This window comes from Lactuca virosa, chromosome 4 (assembly GCF_052849685.1).
Source record: "Lactuca virosa cultivar CGN04683 chromosome 4, Lactuca_virosa_CGN04683_v6, whole genome shotgun sequence".
Classification (NCBI taxonomy): domain Eukaryota; kingdom Viridiplantae; phylum Streptophyta; class Magnoliopsida; order Asterales; family Asteraceae; genus Lactuca; species Lactuca virosa.
Genome location: NC_136429.1, coordinates 23,051,915 through 23,072,518, shown reverse-complemented (window position 1 = coordinate 23,072,518; position 20,604 = coordinate 23,051,915). Strand labels below are relative to the sequence as shown.

The following is a 20,604-nucleotide window of genomic DNA, read 5'->3' as shown; positions in this document are numbered from 1 at the left end:
ACCAAGGCTCTGATACCAACTTGTAACATCCCAAAATGCAAGACCTAAAACTTCATTTTTAATATAAGAAAACACTTAATAACTTTGTTCCAAACATTGAAAACGTTTCATTTAAAATAAATATCAGAGTCTAATCCCAAAGATCACATAATGCGGAATAATATGGGTGAATGCGATTCGATCGTCCCGAGCTCCTTATCTGAAAACTGAAGGTACCTGAAACCAAAACTGTAAACTGTAAGCATGAAGCTTAGTGAGTTCCCTAAATACCACATACCATACATATCAAATGGGCCATACATGTCATAAATACTGTGCACCATACATATCAATCATATATCAAATAAGTTGTTATGTGTCGCACATAGTCTCGCCGTTATGCCACGAGCTGCCACGTGGTCTTTCTTGCCAAGCCGGGGGCCACCCCCTGGGTTTTACAGACAAGTGCCAAGAGCCACCTCTTGGTCTTCCATGCAAGTATCACAAAGACAACTAGCAAACATACTACTCTACTTAGCTAATGAGCATACAATGTGCCAGGAGCCACCTCCTGGTCTTTCATACATAATGCCTAGGGATAACCCCCGGGTCTTCCTAACATACATAAACTAAAAGGGCCGACATTGTGGCCGTAGACCCATACACACAGTGAGGAGACTCACCTCGAATGCTGAAGCTCGCTGCCCGAACTCCCTAGCTGTTGCCCTGACGGTTTTCCCAAACTAACAATTACCAACACAATATCCAATTATCAACTAAGTTCTAAACCATGAACCATAATCCAACCTTGGGGTAAAATGACCATTTTACCCCTAGCCAAACAAGACCCATAACTAAGGCCCAATCCCAAAACCAATAGGCCCAAAAATTAAAAGATCCATAAAAGTCCATTAATGGCCCAATTTTCCAAATTAGTCCCAACCCCATTTGGGCCTTTCCCTAAATCCCAACAATTCCTAGTCCAAGAATAATTCTTTAATGGTCCAAAGGTCCAAGCCCATTGGGTCCAAACAAGGCCTAACTACATTGGGCCCTCTAAGGCCCAATTCATCATCCAAGGCCCATTAGGGCAAGCCCAGCAAGGCAAGCCCAACCAGAGGTCCTTTACTCTAAAATCCTTAGTCCATTATGAGCCCAAACTAAAGGATAGATCCAATACCAAGCTAGCCAACAATCAAAAAGACCAAAACTTGCACAGGTGATGCTCACGTCGTGAGGTCGCGATTACTGACCGGAAACTTCCTCAAAACGTTCTCACGTCGTGAAACTTCATTCCTCACGTCGTGATTCCAGATATGACCAAAAATGAGTATTAAGCTCCTAATCCATTAAGCCTTGACATGGGATGGTCTAGAGGGTCTTCCTTGACCCCAAGGACCATAAAAATCGAAGCTTTTCAGTCACATATGTCCAATACATGAATTAAACACCACTTGGTCAAAATGAAGGAAAAAGGGCCAAGATTCAAACTTGGTGTCCAAAACCATGACCAAATTCCACATCTAGAACATATAAGACTTAAGATGCCATCATAATCCATAAAGTTGCCAACTTTATGGATTCCATGCATGCTAACCAACATTACAAGCCATAAAATGCATGGAAACTTAGATCTAGCAAGCAAGGAAAGGAAAGATATGAGCTTGAGGACTTACAAAGGTCCAAAAGCTCCACAACTAGCTGATGAAGCAACCAAGATGTCAACAAATGCACCACCAATGATCTTCTTCTCCTTAATGAGCTTCAAAGGACCCAAATACTCTTGAAAAACACCAAGAATGATCAAGGACTTCAATGGGGGCTGAGAGTAGCGTTTCCAGAGGTCTTGGGAGTGAAAGAGGTTGAGGAGAACCAACCCTAATCATCTCATACATTTAAATACCCGAAAATTAGGGTTTTGGTGCATCAGGGGCTCCTCACGTCGTGAGCCCTAAATGAGCTTGGTCAACAAGTCAACGATCAACCACTCGAACCACTCCAACTTCAAACGGCCATTACTTCTTCGTTTCAACTCCGTTTTTTGACGTTCTTTATATCCACGAAAAGGTGGCGAGAAGCTCTACACATCTTTATAAAGAGATCGAACTGCCACATATCGATTTACCCCTTGGCTCTAAGGCACAATCCAAACTCCCGGATCACCTCAATTACATCGTCCGTACCTAAATGGGTCTAGATCTCTCTTCTCCAAAGTCCCTAAGCCTTATGATAACCCATCATCAGGCCACAGTCCCTAATTAGGAAAGTGATTCGGAACAGGGCGTTACAACTCTCCCAGTTGTAACGCCCTGTTCCGAATTGCTTTCCTAAAAGTAGGTTGGACCTGATCCCACATCGGCTTGGAAGGAGAACGAAACATTCCCTTATAAGGGGTGTGGATACCTTCCTTGTCACAACGCATTTTAAAGCCGTGAGGGCAGCATATCCCATAAGAACTCTGCAGTTAAGCGTGCCTGAGCGAGAGCAATTCAGGGATCGGTGACCCCCTGGGAAGTTTTCGCGTCGGGAGCCCAAAGCGGACAATATTGTGATACGTGCCAGAGGGGGATGTTACAAATGGTATCAGAGCTGGGGCACGGGTCGATGTGTTCGACGGGGACGTCGAACCCTATAATGGGGGGTGAAGGTGGGTTGGACCTGATCCCACATCGGCTTGGAAGGAGAACGAAACATTCCCTTATAAGGGGTGTGGATACCTTCCTTGTCACAACGTGTTTTAAAGCCGTGAGGGCAGCAGATCTCATAAGAACTCTGCAGTTAAGCGTGCCCGGGCGAGTGCAATTCAGGGATGGGTGACCCCCTGGGAAGTTTTCACATCGGGAGCCCAAAGCGGACAATATGGTGGTATGTGCCAAAGGGGGATGTTACAGTTAGTATTTACAGATTAATAAAGTTGGTTACCAATTATTATGTAATTAACTATTTTGGTCCAATAAACTAATATTTTCACCAATTCATGTACTATTATGTACGGCCATACACAAGCAAACACAGAACTAGTTATTAATTGTAATTGTGCTATGTAAGATTTATCAAAGGCAATTAAGCAAACACAATTATGGTCACAGTTATGTTCTCCAACACAACTAAGTTTGTTACTTTTTTTACTTGATCTAGATGTGGTCACTCCTAGCTCTAACAATTTAATAGTCACAAAATTAATAGGTAAACAAGTTCATGTAATTTAATTGTCACTAAGCTACACTAAACTTGAATTTGAGCAACAAAGTCACAAACTTTAACATGCTAGGTAATGATAATCAAACACAAGCATAAATCCAACTTTATAAAATCCAATAAGTAGTAAACTAAACCATAGATCCAAGGTTTCATCTAGATAAACTATAACATCCCAATTTTTCAAGACCAAAAAATTTCATTTTGATATAACGATTTGGAAAAAACATTTATAGGAAACATCATCGAGTCATATCATTTCATAAAACCATAGTCACATGTCTCAAAACCATATCATAAAATAGTAACAATGTCAGATTACAATCCCAAGAATCTCATAATGCGGAAATCCTGTGTGTGTGATTTGCTGCTACCGTGTCGGCTCCTTCCCCTTCGATGAAGAGGTACCTGAAAACAAAATTGAAAAATGTAAGCACAAAGCTTAGTGAGTTCCCCCATCATACCACATACCATACAACATCATACTGTCAGGCATATCTGGGTGCCCGACCTACCCCTTCGGTCTCTTTCAACCGGTAACTGCCTAGCATATCTGGGTACTGGCCTATCCCTTCGGTCTCTTTCAACCAGATACGGGGACTATTTCACCCCTACTACTACTACATAATACCCTAGCATACATACATTTATCATAGACTGCCTAGCATATCCGGGTGTTGGCCTCCTCTTCGGTATCTTTCAACCGGTAACTGGGGACTATTTCACCCCTACCACTACTATACTATGACATAACATACTAGCACATAAAGCATAGTGGCACACCAGATAATTACCACGAAGACAATCATCTAACAAACATCTCCTACTAGTGAGCCGGCATTGTGGCCTTAGACCCACTTCTACTGGAAGGTAACTCGCCTCGATGTCGTGCAGTAACTGAACTGTCCTCGGTGTTGGGATCAACTCTCCTCAAACTCCTACACATAACAACCTTCCTTAATTACCATTTCCTACTCGTAACCCTTTCAAGGGTCAACTCATGTCAAAGTCAAAGTCAAGGTCAACCCCCTGGTCAAAGTCAACTTTTGGTCAAAGTCAACATCTGGTTGACTCAACTCGCCGAGTTGGTCCACCAACTCGTCGAGTTCCATGATCCAGAAAATACTTGAAGTTTGATCCTACTCGTTGAATCTTTCAAGAACTCGTCGAGTTCTCCTTCATACAGAATCGGGACCTTTTGCTCATGACTCGCCGAGTTCATCCTTGAACTCGTCGAGTCCTGGTTCATATCAGTTGGAACGTTTAGCCCTTGACTCGCCGAGTTCTTCCTTGAACTCATCGAGTTCTTCTTCATAACAGTTGGGACATTTGTCTTGAACTCGTCGAGTTCATCTTGGAACTCGTCGAATTCTTTGATCTTCAAGTCCATATTCACGTCCATCTTGTTGAGTCCTCTTCTAGACTCAACCAGATTGCTCAGAAACAGAAAAGGTTGGGGAACCATGACCCGACTCGCCGAGTCCTATGAACGACTCGTCGAGTCCCCCAAAGTCCAAGTCCATACAGTCGATTTCAGTCGGGCTTATTGCATCCAAAGCATAGATCTGACCTCCTAGGGTCGATATAACACGTAAAGTTACAAACTTTACGTGCATGCATGGGTGTTATTAAGTTAGAACACCAAAACTAAGCCATAAAGGAGTCCTAATGCATGGGATAGGGCCATAGCTCAATAAAGGTGGCAACTTTGAGCTTCCTGAGCTCAAATGTTCCCAGATCTGAAGTCATCACTCTAATATACACTCAAATCCTGAGAGTGACTTAGAAATGTCCAAAAATGACAAGATGCAAGCCCTAAAGAAGATCTAAGTGATGGAAAGCCAAGGTTAAAGCTTTTTACCTCAAACAAACTGGAAATGCAACCAAAACTCTAGATCTACTGCCTTCTTCTTGGACCTCCAAGCCTTTCCTTCCTTCTCCAAGCTTCAAATCACTAAAATGGCAAAAAATAGCTCAAGAAAACTCACAAACTAATTAGGGTTTCGAGAATAGGGTCTGAGGGTGATGGAGGCTGGAGTGGAGGCCATATAAGGTGTTTAAATAGGGTGCAAACCCTAAAATTTAGGGTTTCATTTAGACAGATCTACTCGTCGATTCGGGGCTTCCGACTCGTCGAGTAGACTCTTCCACCCGCGTCAAAGATTAGCCCCTACTCGACGAGTTTGGGTCCACCAACTCGTCGAGTCCCAGTATAAAAATGTAAAATTCATATTTAAAATACGCACCGGGAACCGGACGTTACATAAACGAAAGTAAACTAATTTAGCTACTCGTAACTGAAATTAAACATGCAATTCAATAGAAATCGATATAATTCAAGTATGCAAACTGAATGTAATGATTTGATCTTTAGTTCCTTAATCTTCCAACTATCCTTCCTCCAAAAGAATGATTTTTGCACTCTTCTGACCTCAAATCTCGAGTATCTCAGAATATCATCTCTCCCAAAAGCTTCTCAAATCGTAAATGCCAAGGAGTATTTATAGTTTTTGAAAATATGTGGCTCACGTCGTGAGATAGGGGTATCATGTCGTGAGCATGGTATTTATCCGTATTGTGCAAGGATTCTGACTTCCGTGTTGTAATTTTCTAGAATTTCCCTACTCACGTCGTGAGCTTGATGTCTCATGTCGTGAGCTTGGTTTTTAGCTGAAATCTTCTTCTTTTAAGCTCCAATCTCCATAGTTCCAATGCTTGTCACTTCTGGTCCTTATTCTTCAAGAGTGTCCTTATTGGCTGCAAAATACAATTTAATTCAATAAGTATCACATATCTTTGCAAATAACCATAATATTACTTAAAATGTATTAAAATATTGCCTAAAAATGTGTATAAATATGGCAATATCAAAATACCCCACACTTATCTTTTGCTTGCCCCCAAGCAAAATTAATTTTTTTTAAGTTAAACTTTCATCACCAATATCACATAAGACAATCCATTTTGAACTCAGTCATTATACCAATACCTCAATACGCATATTTGTGTCTATAATTCCTAAAAACTTCCCAATACTAACTACTCACAATCCTTATGAACATTCACCCCTTAGTTTATACAACACTCATTTTTGTAACCCTCCGAATCCATCCTCAGAAATCTTTCTTAACCTCAAGGTATTTTTGGTTAAGCTACCCAAGCATACATAATATCTAGAAAGAATTACAATTTTGATACCACAATGGAGCTCTTTGAATTCATCTCTTCTTTGATATTTGCTCTTTGATTTATTTGAATTCACCACCTTTTTGTTTGATTTTTGGTATCTTCAATTTTTTGATTCTTCAGAATTTTTGATCTTTTGATTTTCATGCTTTGATAGCTCCAAAATTCTTACAACTTTTTTGTAACTTTCTCTTTTTTTTTTATATATTTCACTTTTTTCGCTCAAATCCTACATTCTTAAGCAAGGGAGTTTAACTTCAACATTTATTGGTTATGAGTATTAGTCTAAGTGCAATGACTGCATAAGCTCTCCTGGATAGATTTCAGGTACACGTTGCAAAACTTTTTATGTCATACAAACTACCAGATTACCTTTCATTGCTCATGACTTTTCACTTGGACTGAGAAGCCACAAATATACTATAACATATGTTGGCTCAATTAAACATTTGAGTTCGCATTGGATCATCCCACACAACACTAGCAACTTAAGTTTTTAATTATCACAAGATTAAATTTTTAGATTATTATTTCAAATCTATTTTTAATTTTTTTTTTAATTTTCTAGTAATTTTCCTTTTTCAACCCCCTATCCCACATTTATTTCATACAATGCCCTCATTGTATGCATAAAATAATTTAAAAGCAATAAAATGGAGAAAAGGGAACAAACTCCCCTGGGGTAGTAGTGACGAGATCGAATTCTGAAAGCGTGTGGAAAACTTGAACATCTTGAGTATGTGACTGGAACTTGGACTTCATTGATACGCATGAATGTGCCGGAAAGATGTGAATCGGAAACTTGCATCTTTAAAAAGTGTGGTGTATAAAATCTTCAAAACAAAACATCTGAATATAGGAAAGCATACGCCACTTTGTAAGGTTGGAAGAGTATAGTAAAATGTCATGATTAACCACTCACGGCGTGAGTATGGTACATTCTGATATTGAAAATGTGATGGCATCGGCTCACGACGTGAGATGTAAAGGCTCACGTCGTGAGAAGTGGGTCTTCACATATTTGCAAAAAGTCTTCTTTTCAAATAAAATGCATTTGATCTCTTAATGGATTAAGACTCTTCTAAGACCCTTATTTTTCTGGAACCCTCTCTTTTCTCTAATCTCTCTTCGCACACATCTTGTTGAATTACTAGGGGAGATAAAAAAAAACAATTATGTCAAATAATCCTCAATGCACCAAGGCATTGTTGCCAATAAAGTAAAGAGAATCGAGAAGAAGCATCAATAATGAAACGATGACGCACACAATGATGTCAAACTTTCGATTATCGGGGGAAGAGATAAGAGCATCAAGTATCAGCATGTTGTTCAAGCACGATACAATTAAACTATCAAAAATGTAATAATTGTGATGTATTGTATAGTTTGTGTGCCATATGATTATGTAATATGTATAGTGCCCTATGTCTATAAATAAGGGCTATAACACTAGTAAAGTTAATGTCCTATATATAATAATGTAGTGTTAGATATGTGTCAAATGTCTAGTAGTGTAGAATAGTATGTGTCATAACTAATTCACTAACAATAGTTTATCATATTGTCGTTTATAAATAATGCATATATAAGGATTGTTGATCCTTAAAAAAGAACAAAAACGTCCATCTCATCCGTGTCTCACTTTTGGGTGGGCAGAGATCATGAGGGTTGCGGAACCACCTTCGATGAGCACATCACGTGTTGATATTGGGGAAATCGATTTTGGGCTGCATCCTTTATTGCAGTGTGGTGTGTGTAAAATGTAAATAAACTCCATTCAAGGACTGTGTGTGGTGGTGGGCTGGCAAAGACGACGACGATTATTGGTGGTGGTTAATGGTTGGGTGAAATAAGGTCATTTCTATTTTAATAATATAGAATTAATTTAAGAAAAATAAATAAATTAATTAAAAAGAATATAAATACCATAAAAGCGAAAAGGACCAAACACCAATAAATGAAAACACAAGAACCAAGCACATAAATATACGGACCAAGTACATAATTTTGCCTAAAATTCACAATACTTTGTCTTTATTTTTCTTTTTATAATTTTGGTGTTTAACTCAAAATATAAAATTCAAAAAGGGTACAATACATGGAACAATCCATGTATTACCTAGTTATTAGTTACCGATTCATGAAATGACGAGACTTGCCTAGTAATATTAAAAAGTGGCAAAACCGCATACATTGGTTGGTGTATACAAATTGGAGTTAAAGTTGTTTATACAAAGAAAAAAAGCCCTAGTTTTTATTCCCAACTTGAAAAGAAACCAGGCTTCTCAAAATCACAATTCTCTCTTTTACCCACAAACCTCTTACATGGATGGATGGGGTTATAAATAAATAAAAATAAAAATAAAAACAAAAAAAAAAAAAAAAAAAAAGTCTAGTAACGGAGCATGTAAGTACGACGGCGGAACCAATTGTAGTCCGGCAATAGTTTAACAGGTCCCGATGCTGCTATGGCCATGTCCTGCAACACACAAAATTATATACAACTTCAGACTATGTTTGACAGACTAGCTGATAAACTACCTTTCACATGATAAGCTACTTTATAAAGTAATAGCATTTAGTAAAAACTGTAAAATAAGCTAGATAGATGACAAATGTAAAACATATATATATATATATATATATATATATATATATATATATATATATATATATATATCAAAATGGAAGTTTAGAGCAGATTACCTGGTCAAATATGAATCTGTTGGCTACACGTTTAATCGTGGCAGCATCAACAGCATCAATTCTTGCAAATAATTCAGCAAATGGAATTCTTCGCCCATATGTAATTAGCTGTTGCAACAAAAACAAAAGTTATTAATAATAATTTGTAAAACACTTACAATAGTAATACTATTACTATGCTTGTGCTATATATACCTGGCGTCCAATGTCTTCAGCAGTAGGACTTGTTCCATCAACATGAAGAAGCAATGAAGATTTCAGCTGCAAAATTTATAAATTAAGTCCCTGAATTAATAAAATAAAACTATACAATATAAATTTTTTTTAAAAATAATTACCTGATTTCTAGCACGGGTGACATCATCATCCCCAACTCGGTAACACAATTTAGTCATCTCTTGCATGATTGCAAAAGACAAATCGTCTAAGACATCCGCCTACACAAAAAGGTAACAAAATAATAAATTATTTAAATGTTTATTGCCACAACATGTTAAAAACATATATAAAATTTAAAAATATTCATTCACATTTCAGTTTCACACACCTTGGCAACAGCATATACACCAAATAGTCCAGTGTCTTTGTAATTGGTGTTGAAAGCCATCATGCTTTCAGCAAGTTCACTAATCGCCACCATCTGTGAAAGCTGTGAGCTGTATATAAAAAATTTGTCGTTAATTAATAGCAACCAACTTTCAAAATCTCATAAATAACAGATATTTAAAATAATAAATAAATAAATAAAGTCAAATGATTGCTAACCCCATATGCTTGCCACCTCCTGCAGATTTGTTCCATGATCCAAGCATGGCTTGCATGACCATTAAAGCAACTGAATCAGGATCAGTCCATGATGCTCCATTGAATGCAATGGCAAATTGTGCAAGAGGCATGTCATCATCCCTCATTCGAATCTGATTATTAATTTCATCAATTTGGAATTTTTTATTTCATGGTTAATAAATAATAATAATGCATACCTCTGATCCGGTGAAGATTGCAGGCTCCTTTTCTACTAACTGTGTTGTAGTCATGGGATTGGCTGAGAGCTTTGTGAACATTTGTTTTACCTGATCCACAACATCTTCATGTTTAACAGCTCCTGAGGCAGAAATTACCTGAAAAAATTCATGATTCGTCATACAAGAATTATATTTCAACTCTAAAAACTTGAAGCTGAAAGTATAACAAGGTTGATAAGTTAAGTCTGTGTACCATTCTGTGAGCAGCATAGTGGGTTGAGATATAATCTTCAATATCTTTCTTTGTTATCTTTTCAATGTTTTCAGAAGGTCCAAGAATAGTTCTACCAAGAGGGGTGTACTGGAAAGCAGTAGCATGCAAGTGGTCAAAAATTACTTCCTCAGTCTGTAAACCTACCTGCAATAAAGATTTAAAAAAATATTAATAATGGCCACTTATGCATCAGACAGCATATCAGAAGAACTGCAGAATCCACTAGGAGACTATAAAGAAAGCTTAGAAGAAACTAAATAGGGATCAGTGTTCAACATCATACCTTACAGCTAGTGCGTAAATCCTACATTACCTTATATTTAGGTAAATGGCACTAAATTTATTCGTAACAAGATGATTCAGCCAAAATTCTACTGATCGAGAATGCAGGAAAATGTTAAAAGAGGGATTGTCGACATCAAAAGTAAGAAATGTTAAGAGAACGATTCCGGAGAAAGGTATTCATCCCATATAAATAGATATAAGAGAAATAGTGTTGACATTGACATACAAACCTCTTCCATCTCACGAAGAATCACACCTCGCTCACGATTAATCAGTCTTTCATCAAAAGTGGAATTCTGCAATATATCCGATAGAATATCAAGAGCCTTAGGCACGTCTCCGCCCATCACTTTGGCGTAATAAGTCGTCTGCTCCCTCGAAGTATACGCATTCAAGTGCCCTCCCATATTCTCAATCTCCTCCTCCAAATCCCTAACCGACCTCTTAGCCGTCCCTTTGAAAATCATATGTTCTAGAAAATGAGCCACGCCATTAGTCTCCTCGGTCTCAAATCGCGATCCTGCATCAATCCAGACCCCAACGGTAGCCGTCTTGGAGGCCAGGTTAGACTCCGTCGCAACACGTAGACCATTAGGCAGGGTGGTGACACGCGTCTCTGGGTAGGTTAGAATAGACGTATGATCGGCTAAAACAGGGAAAGGTGAGTTGTGTTTAAGGAACCTAGGATCAGGATTTTCGAGTCGTTTGAGTTTCGATTTTACTTGTTCTGCAACGCGATCATAGATCATTTGATTAGGATGCGGTGGAGCTGGTGCGCGAGTGTCGGATGCGATTGAGACTGCAGTGGCAAATGGAGCAGATCTGGTGGTGGTAGTGGCTGCAAGGGTTGGGTGAGAGCGGCGAGAAAGCTTCAGAAGCTGGCGCGTCGCCATGGCTAGGGTTTGATAGTTCCAATCCGATGTGAGATTGGGGGATTAGGGCATGGGGAAGAAGATGAAGAGGATGAATAAAAGGGGTAATTTTTCGCTGAAAATTCTCTTTTCTTGTGACGGGCGTGTGCCCCGCGATGTATGGTTTCTGCCCAGTCTTTGGTTGACAAAAACTAATATACGAAAGCCATCGACCGGAGCCAAATAATAATAATCATAACCAAAAAAATACAACCACATTCCTTAAAGCGAAACTAAAATTAATAGAAAGACCGATTTCAAACCCGTCACGAAAAAAAAAATACACTTAACGGGTCTGACTGTTATCAGACCAAAAATAGATCGGATCAAGCCAAGACCGTCCAGTCCGAAAAAAGACCGAAACATTTTGAAACCAACCCGAGACCGGTCTAAGATCGTTAATGTGCATCTCGAGACCATGGTGTAAAGGCTTATGTGTTCGGCTAGTGGTGTAACCCACCAACAACACTCCAGATTAAGAGTCGAGCCACGAGTTGCGACATATAACACTTGAAGTCCTAAAAATTATACAACATGGTCGATGCAATCTCAACTCTCCGAGATTCTCGTAGTTATTGAAACATCTATCGCATTAGTTATTTTAAGTAATGTTTTTAAAAGACAAATTTTGTAGCGTCCAAGTCGCCAAGTATGAAATTAATTTATTATTCTGCTTAATTCAATTAAAAGGTCGTGAAGAGCTTGTGAGTACGATGGCGTACATTAGATACGCACGACGTACTCCTTGCATGCGCATCATCGGGGTGATCCCGACGTACGCTGGGCGTACCCATGCGTACGCTGGGCGTACTCAAGCCACGGTCAAACCCCAATTTTTAGGGTTTGCACCTTATTTAAGATCCTTAAGTTCATCAAGTGTATCACCCTTTCAGCCTCCGTTGCCTTTTAGTGTTAATCTCGAACCCCTAGCCATCTTGAGTGCATTTTTTGAGCTTACATAGAGTGTTTGGGTGTTCTTTTGTGGTTTTGAAGAATAAGCAAGTTTGAGAAGAAGCAAAGGAGAAGAAGGAGTTTGTAGATCCAGAGTTTGTGCATCATTTCTAGCATGTTGAAGGTATAAAGTCTGAAACTTGTTTATTCTAAGCTTAGATCTAGGTTTAGGGAAGATTTTAGCATCTTTTGGTCTCATAACTTGGTCTTTTGGAGTATGGGCTACTCCAGGCCATTTGAGTTGTCATTTTGGAGTCTTGGGAGTGCATGAAGTCATAGAAATTGTATCTTGAAGGTTAAGACCCAACAATGCATGAGTTGGTGACCACCTAAGTGAGTTAGAGGACTTAATTCATAATTTGAGCCCCAATAAGGCATGCAAGAGCATAAAGTTTGCAACTTTATGGCTTAAGACACTATTATGAGCTTAGATTTAAGTTTCGGGTACTTCTACTTCGAAGGGGAAGGGCCCGGCCTGATCGCACCGCATCACTCTATGGTTTCCGCATTTTGAGATTTTGGGAATTTGTACTCTGGTAACACGTTGGTATGATACACTTTTGACTATTTTGATAGTAGTATCATATGATTTGAATAAATTTAAAAACAAAATTTTATCCGTATTTTTGGGATGTTACAAATTTTAAAAACAAATAGTTAAATTTGTGGAATTATGTCACAAAAGCTTAAGTTTAACATATTTTGCTAACGAGGATGAATCATGCAATAAATTATTTATTTATAATAAAGTAATAAAAAAGAAATTAGCATAATCATCTTAGATAGCCCAAACATTTACAGAAATTGGAATCGGGACAAAGAAAGGGAGGGTTAACCTTATCGAAAGCCAAAGAGCCCAAACAAACCAATTTAATAGGTATACGTTAAGAATTTAAGAAACCTGAATTTGAGTACAATTCAGATCAAAGCAATCAGATTGTCGATTTTACAAACATAAATGAACATTAAAGTCGATTATACAACGAAATTGAAGATGTAATGAAGTACAAATCGAAGTCAGATGGTAAAAATCTACGAATGTAAAACATAAAATTAACTAACTGTTAAGATTTTACCTTAGTTGAAGACTATTCAGACGAAATTGTATATCAATAATTGTTCACAAAAGGAATCAATTGAAGAAACTCATTGAAACATTGAAAAATTAAGCAGAAGTCGATAAATTTACCTTAGGTGAACTATTTTTAGCCGAACTTGAATCCATAATTGTTGACATCAAAGGAAGCAATTCAATATATTGAGTGAAACATAGAAACATTAAACATAGTCGGATCATTATATAGGCCTGATTTCTAGGTCGTGGTTAGGGCAGTTACCGACTAAGAAGGCTTCGTATCGTGATGATTGAAGGAGAACTACCATGTTTTGGAAGGAACCTGAAAACCGATTGAACGTAGGAGGAGAAACAATCGACTGTGAGGAACGTGGGGAGGAGCTGAAAACCGCTGTCGTAATTCTTGAGTTATTACGGCTGAGATATGGGAGAGTTTTAAGGGCTAAGATTTATTTGACGGTTTTCCACTCACCCTCAACTCAACTAGTATAAAGAACTTCTCTAACCCACAAAGTAAAACCTCAGTACTTAAAATCAAGGACACGAACAAAAAGACAGGTTTTGGACCGGTCTCGAAATAATACCAATGTCGGATCAGTATAAAATGTTATCAGGCCTAAAAAATAGATTGGATTGGTTCAAGACAGTTCAAGACCGATCCGGAAAAAAAATAGACTGGTCCAATACCGACCCGAGACCGGTCTAAAAGGACTAAAATGAAAGTTTATACACATAATTTTTGTGTTAATTACACATTTTTTTAATCACATATACCCTAACTCTTTCCTTCGTTTTTTATTAAATTTTATTATATCATTTTTATGAAATCTTAATGTATCATTTTGGTGACACATTTATTAATGGAAAAATTCGAAACCGACAAATGTGTACGCAAAGACCGCGAGACCAAATCGAATCGTTTCAAGACTGACCCGAGACTAGTCTGATATCGCTAATGTGCATCTCTAATCGAGACCATGGTGTAAAGGCCTATGTCTTGGGCTAGTGGTGTAACCGACCAACAACACTCCAGTCTAGGATCGAGCCTTGGATTGCGACACATAGCACCTGAAGTCCTAAAAGTTATACAACATGGTCGAGGCAATCTCAATTCTCCGATATTCTCGTAGTTACTAAAGCATCTATGGCATTAGTTATTTAAAATAATGTTTTCAAAAAACAATTTTTAAAATCAAATACTTATATTTGTGGAATTAGGTCCCCAAAAGCTTAAGTTTAACATAGTTTGCTAACAACGAGGATGAATCAACCGATGCAAAGCAATAGTCAAGTACAAGCCTTCACATTTTCAAATGATATTCTAAAATTCCATTCTTACCCTACCTTCCTTCTTCTTAATCCTCTGATTTGTCAAAATACATATGCTAAGCTTGGAAAACCAAATGAACCAAATGAGTATTCTTGGAGTCAACTCTTATAGATATTGGATAAGATCAAGGGTCCAAACTCAAAGTCAAACCCCAAAAATCAATTTTCAAAGTCTCACAATATTAGTAGATTTAAAAGTTAGGGAAAGAAACATCTCAAAGATGAATAATTCAAAACATCATCAAATCATATGAAGAAATCATCAAAACGGAAGTATCCAATGCATATGCTTCTTCTCCAAAAACCGTAAGTCGATCTTTAGTTCAAATCTTATATTTTATGGTTATGCATCATGTGTGAAGTTGCAATAACACACTAAACACACTTATAATCCACTCACTAGGCCTTATTTCAGATCTCAATTTTAGGGGTTGGACTAATTTTCCCCACAAAAACCCTGTGGGGACCGGGCCAAAAGTGTTGATTTTTTCGGTATTGAGTTTGAAAAATCTTGAGGTTACACATGATCACATGGCTTTGTCAATTATTATGCATTATTTATACTATGTGTTCTTTGGTCTCTTGCAACTATTTTGAGTCCTAGATGTCACTTGTAGCCTCAAATTCCTTTTAATTTGGATATTACAATTCATTGTTATTTATGTGGATGGCAGTTGAAAGATATACTAAAACAACATTTGTGTAGATGAAGAAGAAAAAGTATGTTGTTTGCTTGTCTAGATTTCCTAATCCTTCTATGCTTAATCATAACATATAAAGCCTCCCAAAAGATCTTTGGCTTATAGCAAAAAATTAGATATTATGATATAAGGAGCAATAATACAACAATATGTATGTTTCAAAGGATTTGTCACGTCATGCATAACACAAATGGGGCCTAAGAAAGAAACAAATGTATAACATATAAGAAACATATGATATGAGCATATATCCCAAAAGCTTCAGTTGGCTACTATTTTATCAAATAAACTTGGAATTTAACAATATCAATCAAATAAACCCGAAACTAAAATTAGAATTTGGAGAAAAAAAAAAGATAGGATTGTTTGCATAATAAGATTCATCTCCTCATCGGCCAAGATACGCAACACGATCCTTTTGTATTGCTTGTGCAAGATTGATATCAAAGAGCTCACACCGAATTGGCATCTCCATTTCATAAAATGGATTCTTCAACACATAATCCGTGTACAATTCATAAATATGTTTCAACAAATTATCCATGTGATGCGTTCCAGGCTCAGATACAACAAAAAACTTTGTCCCTGCCAAAGTACACACCACCATTAATACGTGTTTATGTTTATTATAGCATCCTACTTTCATTTCTTCCTGTTAAAGGATTGTACTTTGAAAAATCTACCAAAATACACAACATTTTTCACTGCTATAATTGGGTGGATAATTTTTCAAGATACAAAGAGGGAGATAATTAGTTATTTTCCTAGTTTTTACATTATTAGACCAAAGAGCATAATGATCATGATATATTTAAACTTTGTAGTTCTCAATTGCCCAAAATATTTGCATAATATGAACTAACAAGGCCATAATTACCATAAGTATAATTTCATACCTACAGGGCCTAAATGATAACAATAATCAACAAACAGAAAGTCCTGCAGAATAATATCAGATTTCTGAAATACTGTACAAAGTACAATTTTTATGTATTTGTTATCATGTTCATAGCAAATGACTGATTTGTAAGGTTATTATACACACGTTTCTCTCTCTTCAGATTCTGCTTACCTTTTGTATGGGAATGAAAGCAAATTTGGCTAAAAATCAAATGCATTGGAACTCTGTATTCTTTCCATAGTAGAAAAAGGCAAGATTTGCCTCGAATCAGACCTAATATTCTTAGAGCTCAAATTTCCAATGTAATTTGAAGCAGGATTTAACAGGACATCATTCAGCAATTGTCATAATCATTTCATTAAAAATGAAGTCTTCATCACAAGGTTCGAAATCCATACAGATTTTAGAACGAAACGCAACTAGTGATTTAGGTCTATAGTATTCTTAACAAAGGGGAAAATTTTCGATTACAGCAGGTTCAATATTATCCTCGATCATCAGATTCGGTTTACAAAATGAATATGATCGACCTTAAAAGTTAACAACGTACCGGTAAGAGACTGAAAGCAATGAAGATCAAATGTGTCCGCTTCCAGGAGTTCGATACCGAAGCATCCGGAAATTGGGGACAATTGCTGGGAGATGGCGTGCATCGAGTGCCACAAACTTGCTAATCTCAAGCTATCATTGGTATCCATTCTGCCTGCTAACCCATAATCCTATCGCATTTTTTGTTCATTAGAAAACCCCAAAAGTGGAAAATGATCAGAACTGGATTTGGAATTTTAGGTATTTACCTTGTAGAAGATGAGACCTCCTGATTTGTTGATGATATAAAGACTATAAATTGCAGCCATACTTTTCTGTAGCAGATTGAGCAAAACTTCACAGATCCAGGCTCAGGCTCAGTAGGAGACTCGCTTTTTGTAGAGCATACAAAATTCGGGTGCAAGAGCGTATTGATCAAATTTCAGGTTCGAACAACGGAGAGAATTGCCGTGCTCTATGTTGCAAGTTGTAGTGTTGCACTGACCTTCCTTTTGTTTTGGGTAATTTACGCTATTGGTCCTTTATTTTATTATTATTATTTTTTAAGTCGGAAATCTCTATAATACGTTTAATGTTGTGTCTTTACTCTCTAACTAAATTCAAATAACTATATTATGAACAAGAGTTGTTAAAACAACTATAAACAATATTTATTTTTGTTAAAAAGAATTTTAACCCAAAAAATTAATCTAAAATTAAAACCAATTTCAAAATAAATTTGCCAATCACATCACACATACAAAAATAATGACAGCAAAACATAGTGAATTGTTTGGGCCCGAACCTAAACTCAACTTGAAAGCCAGAAGATTTTGATTGGTTAAAGCTAGGCAATATAATTAATTTTGAAGCCTAAAAGTCAACAAAAATGAAGGAGCCATGAGCTAAGCTATATAACTAATTTTAAAGCCATGGGCAATTGTATTTTTGGGCTTGCCTGTGTTCGGTCGGTGAGGCTTGGGTTGGTCGATGAAGGAGCCATAAGCTATCGAGGCTACTAAGCCTGCTATGCATAGTTCCAAGCCCACAAAGGTAGTTGTTGGGCTCCTTGTTGTTGGGATTCTTTGGTTTGCTAGGGTTGTCTTCTTACATTTTCCGTGCTATTTACATTACAATAACAAAAAATACATCAATCCTAATCTATTACAATAATTATATAGTCTCAAATTTGTTGAAACCATTACATTACATTTTAATAATAATCAACCATCACAACACCACAGAAGTTCAGGCAATGCACTAACAGTTCATACATTTACAAAAAAAACGTTTTTAATGGCTTGTTTTATAAAACTCAATAATGTAATTTTTTTTTATAAACATTAATACTAAAATAGTAAAAAACAAGCCATTAAAAGTATAATTATCCAAATAAAAAACAAGCCCTAAAAAAATGAGTGAACAATAAAGCAAACTAAAACTTTAACACGTAATCAACAAAGTTGTCTAATACTACTGTTGAAAATTGATAGATTCATAAAATCATTAATAATCCAATAAACTCATTGAAAAAAATAATAAAACTTTAATTCTGAAACATGGATCCAACTAGATCATGCTTAATTAACCAAATACTTTCATAGGGTGTTTAGATCCTTTGAGATAGAAACCGAAGATTTTGATATTCTCTATTTTCAGAATCGAAAAAAAAACTTTTCTTTATGTCTTCAAAATCATATTGTCTTTGTTGCAGAAAGTCTCAGTTTAATAAAACTATTTGAGATAACAAATGACGTTTCAAAATACTAAAACACTAAGGATGTCATAATCAATACACAACACAGGTTACAACGTAAAGAGATATTGGTCCTGAATACTATTACACATTGTCTCTTATTCAATCATCAAGTTCCAACAGTTTTAGTATCGTTACCTATGATGCATATAATTTGAGTGAGTCAGGTTTTGGAACCTGGTGAGACACATACGGTTTTCAATCCCACAATATTTTAATGATAATAAATCTTATATAACAATCCTACATAACAAACATTACCAAACAATATAGATATATCATACGACTTATATATCTATAAGACAATGTCACCATAGTTATCCAACCCATCGATGCTCACATCCTGATCCTATAACAATGATCATTTGAGATCTAACCTGACCGGTCACTCTAAGCAACGAGTATACTATAATGCTTTGGGGATTCCTTGGCAAGTGTAAGTCAATAAAGGCAACCATGTTTGGGGGGGGGGTAACAAATGGTAAAAATAGATCAACGTTCGTTGGTCAAACCACCGCGAACCCCATTGGAATAAGACATATTGTGTAGTTTTCCTTGTTTTTGAATGCAATTGAAGTCATTACACTTAGAATTGCAAACGGAATACCCTAATTGTCTCAAAAAGCTGATGATCATAGACAAACGAAGAACTATTCACAAAAATAAGTGTTATTAATACATGAAAATAAAAATTTGTGTTTTAAGTATACTTAGGAGCAATTGACAATATAATTGGATAATATTTGTTAACACGACTTCATGCATATAAAGATCGTCGAAAACGGAGATCATATGCAAAAGCTACGCTCTTTTTAAGAAAATAAATCAGTTGTATAATTGATTTTTCCTGAAAAAAATACCGAATTGATTCGTTAGGATAGCTACTAGATTCGTTGAGCGTTTTTAATCACATTTTTTAACTTAGACTATTCCAAAATATTTGATTTCATTATCAGAATATTTTTCACTCAGAGTTATGTCACTTTTGCGAAAAACGTCAATCATGAAAGTTATAAAATATAACTAAGCTGTAACTTCGAACACGTTCTAAACATAGTATCGTCTTTCGCTTGAAATTTTTGATTGCATATTCAGAATCAGCACGTTTAGGAATATCGACATGCATGTTCGGAAAATTTTCTAAATGTTGGATTATGGGACACGCACTTCGAGGTGACACATGTCGGAAGGTGTGATATAATCTTGATGACATCACCATTTTACTATAAATATGAGAGAAAATCAACTAAAAAATGTGACATCCTCTAATTTTCAAAACCAAAAAGAACTTTCTTTACGCTTTAAAAATCATGATACTTCATTTGCGGGAAATCTCAATATATTAAAATCTTTTTAGTACAAGATTGCCTCAAATAAAATCCTAAGGATGTCATAATCAATACATATATATAAGTTACAGCATAAAGACCTAACGGTTCTGAACAACCATTGCAGGATTTCTCTTAATCAATCAACATTCTAATCAAGTTCTCGGAGCTTAAGTCTTGATACATGCGATACATACAAACTGAGCGGGTCAGGTTGGGAAACATGGTGAGATACATAGGGATTTCAATCCCAGAATATGTTTGTGTGTGTGTGTGTGTATATATATATATATATATATATATATATATATATATATATATATATCAATCTTGCAAAACCAACTGTTACCAAACAATATATAGATATATTTCCGATTTGGATATCTATAAAACCTCATACCTATACATACCCATCCCAATCGATCCTCACAGATCCTAGTCCACGATTATCGGGAAGATAAATCGTTTTAAAGCAGGGGTTTCACTACACTGCTAGGGGCCTCCTTGGCTGGTGAAAGTCATGAAGGCACT

At 36.6% G+C, this 20,604-nt stretch overlaps 2 protein-coding genes and 1 long non-coding RNA gene across 3 annotated transcripts; 1 reads left to right on the top strand and 2 right to left on the bottom strand.

The window, feature by feature from the left end:
- Positions 1-8,509: 8,509 nt before the first annotated feature.
- On the bottom strand, positions 8,510-11,653 carry LOC145103666 (putative mitochondrial-processing peptidase subunit beta, mitochondrial). The gene is made up of 9 exons (XM_079040950.1): positions 10,824-11,653; positions 10,288-10,452; positions 10,053-10,190; positions 9,835-9,986; positions 9,617-9,725; positions 9,408-9,506; positions 9,265-9,330; positions 9,070-9,177; positions 8,510-8,842 (listed from the first exon to the last, which is right to left on the bottom strand). Exons 1-9 carry the CDS (start codon positions 11,484-11,486, stop codon positions 8,756-8,758), a joined length of 1,587 nt encoding a protein of 528 aa, XP_078897076.1. The 5' UTR covers positions 11,487-11,653; the 3' UTR covers positions 8,510-8,755.
- Positions 11,654-15,758: 4,105 nt separating this feature from the next.
- On the bottom strand, positions 15,759-17,478 carry LOC145103662 (SNARE-like superfamily protein). Its single transcript, XM_079040948.1, has 3 exons — positions 17,259-17,478; positions 17,012-17,180; positions 15,759-16,145 (listed from the first exon to the last, which is right to left on the bottom strand). The coding sequence occupies exons 1-3, from the start codon at positions 17,316-17,318 to the stop codon at positions 15,949-15,951; spliced, it is 426 nt and encodes a 141-aa protein (XP_078897074.1). The 5' UTR covers positions 17,319-17,478; the 3' UTR covers positions 15,759-15,948.
- On the top strand, positions 16,586-17,556 carry LOC145103663 (uncharacterized). The gene is made up of 2 exons (XR_013706788.1): positions 16,586-16,844; positions 16,935-17,556. It is a non-coding gene; the product is annotated as an uncharacterized LOC145103663 (long non-coding RNA).
- The last annotated feature ends 3,048 nt before the right edge of the window (positions 17,557-20,604 follow it).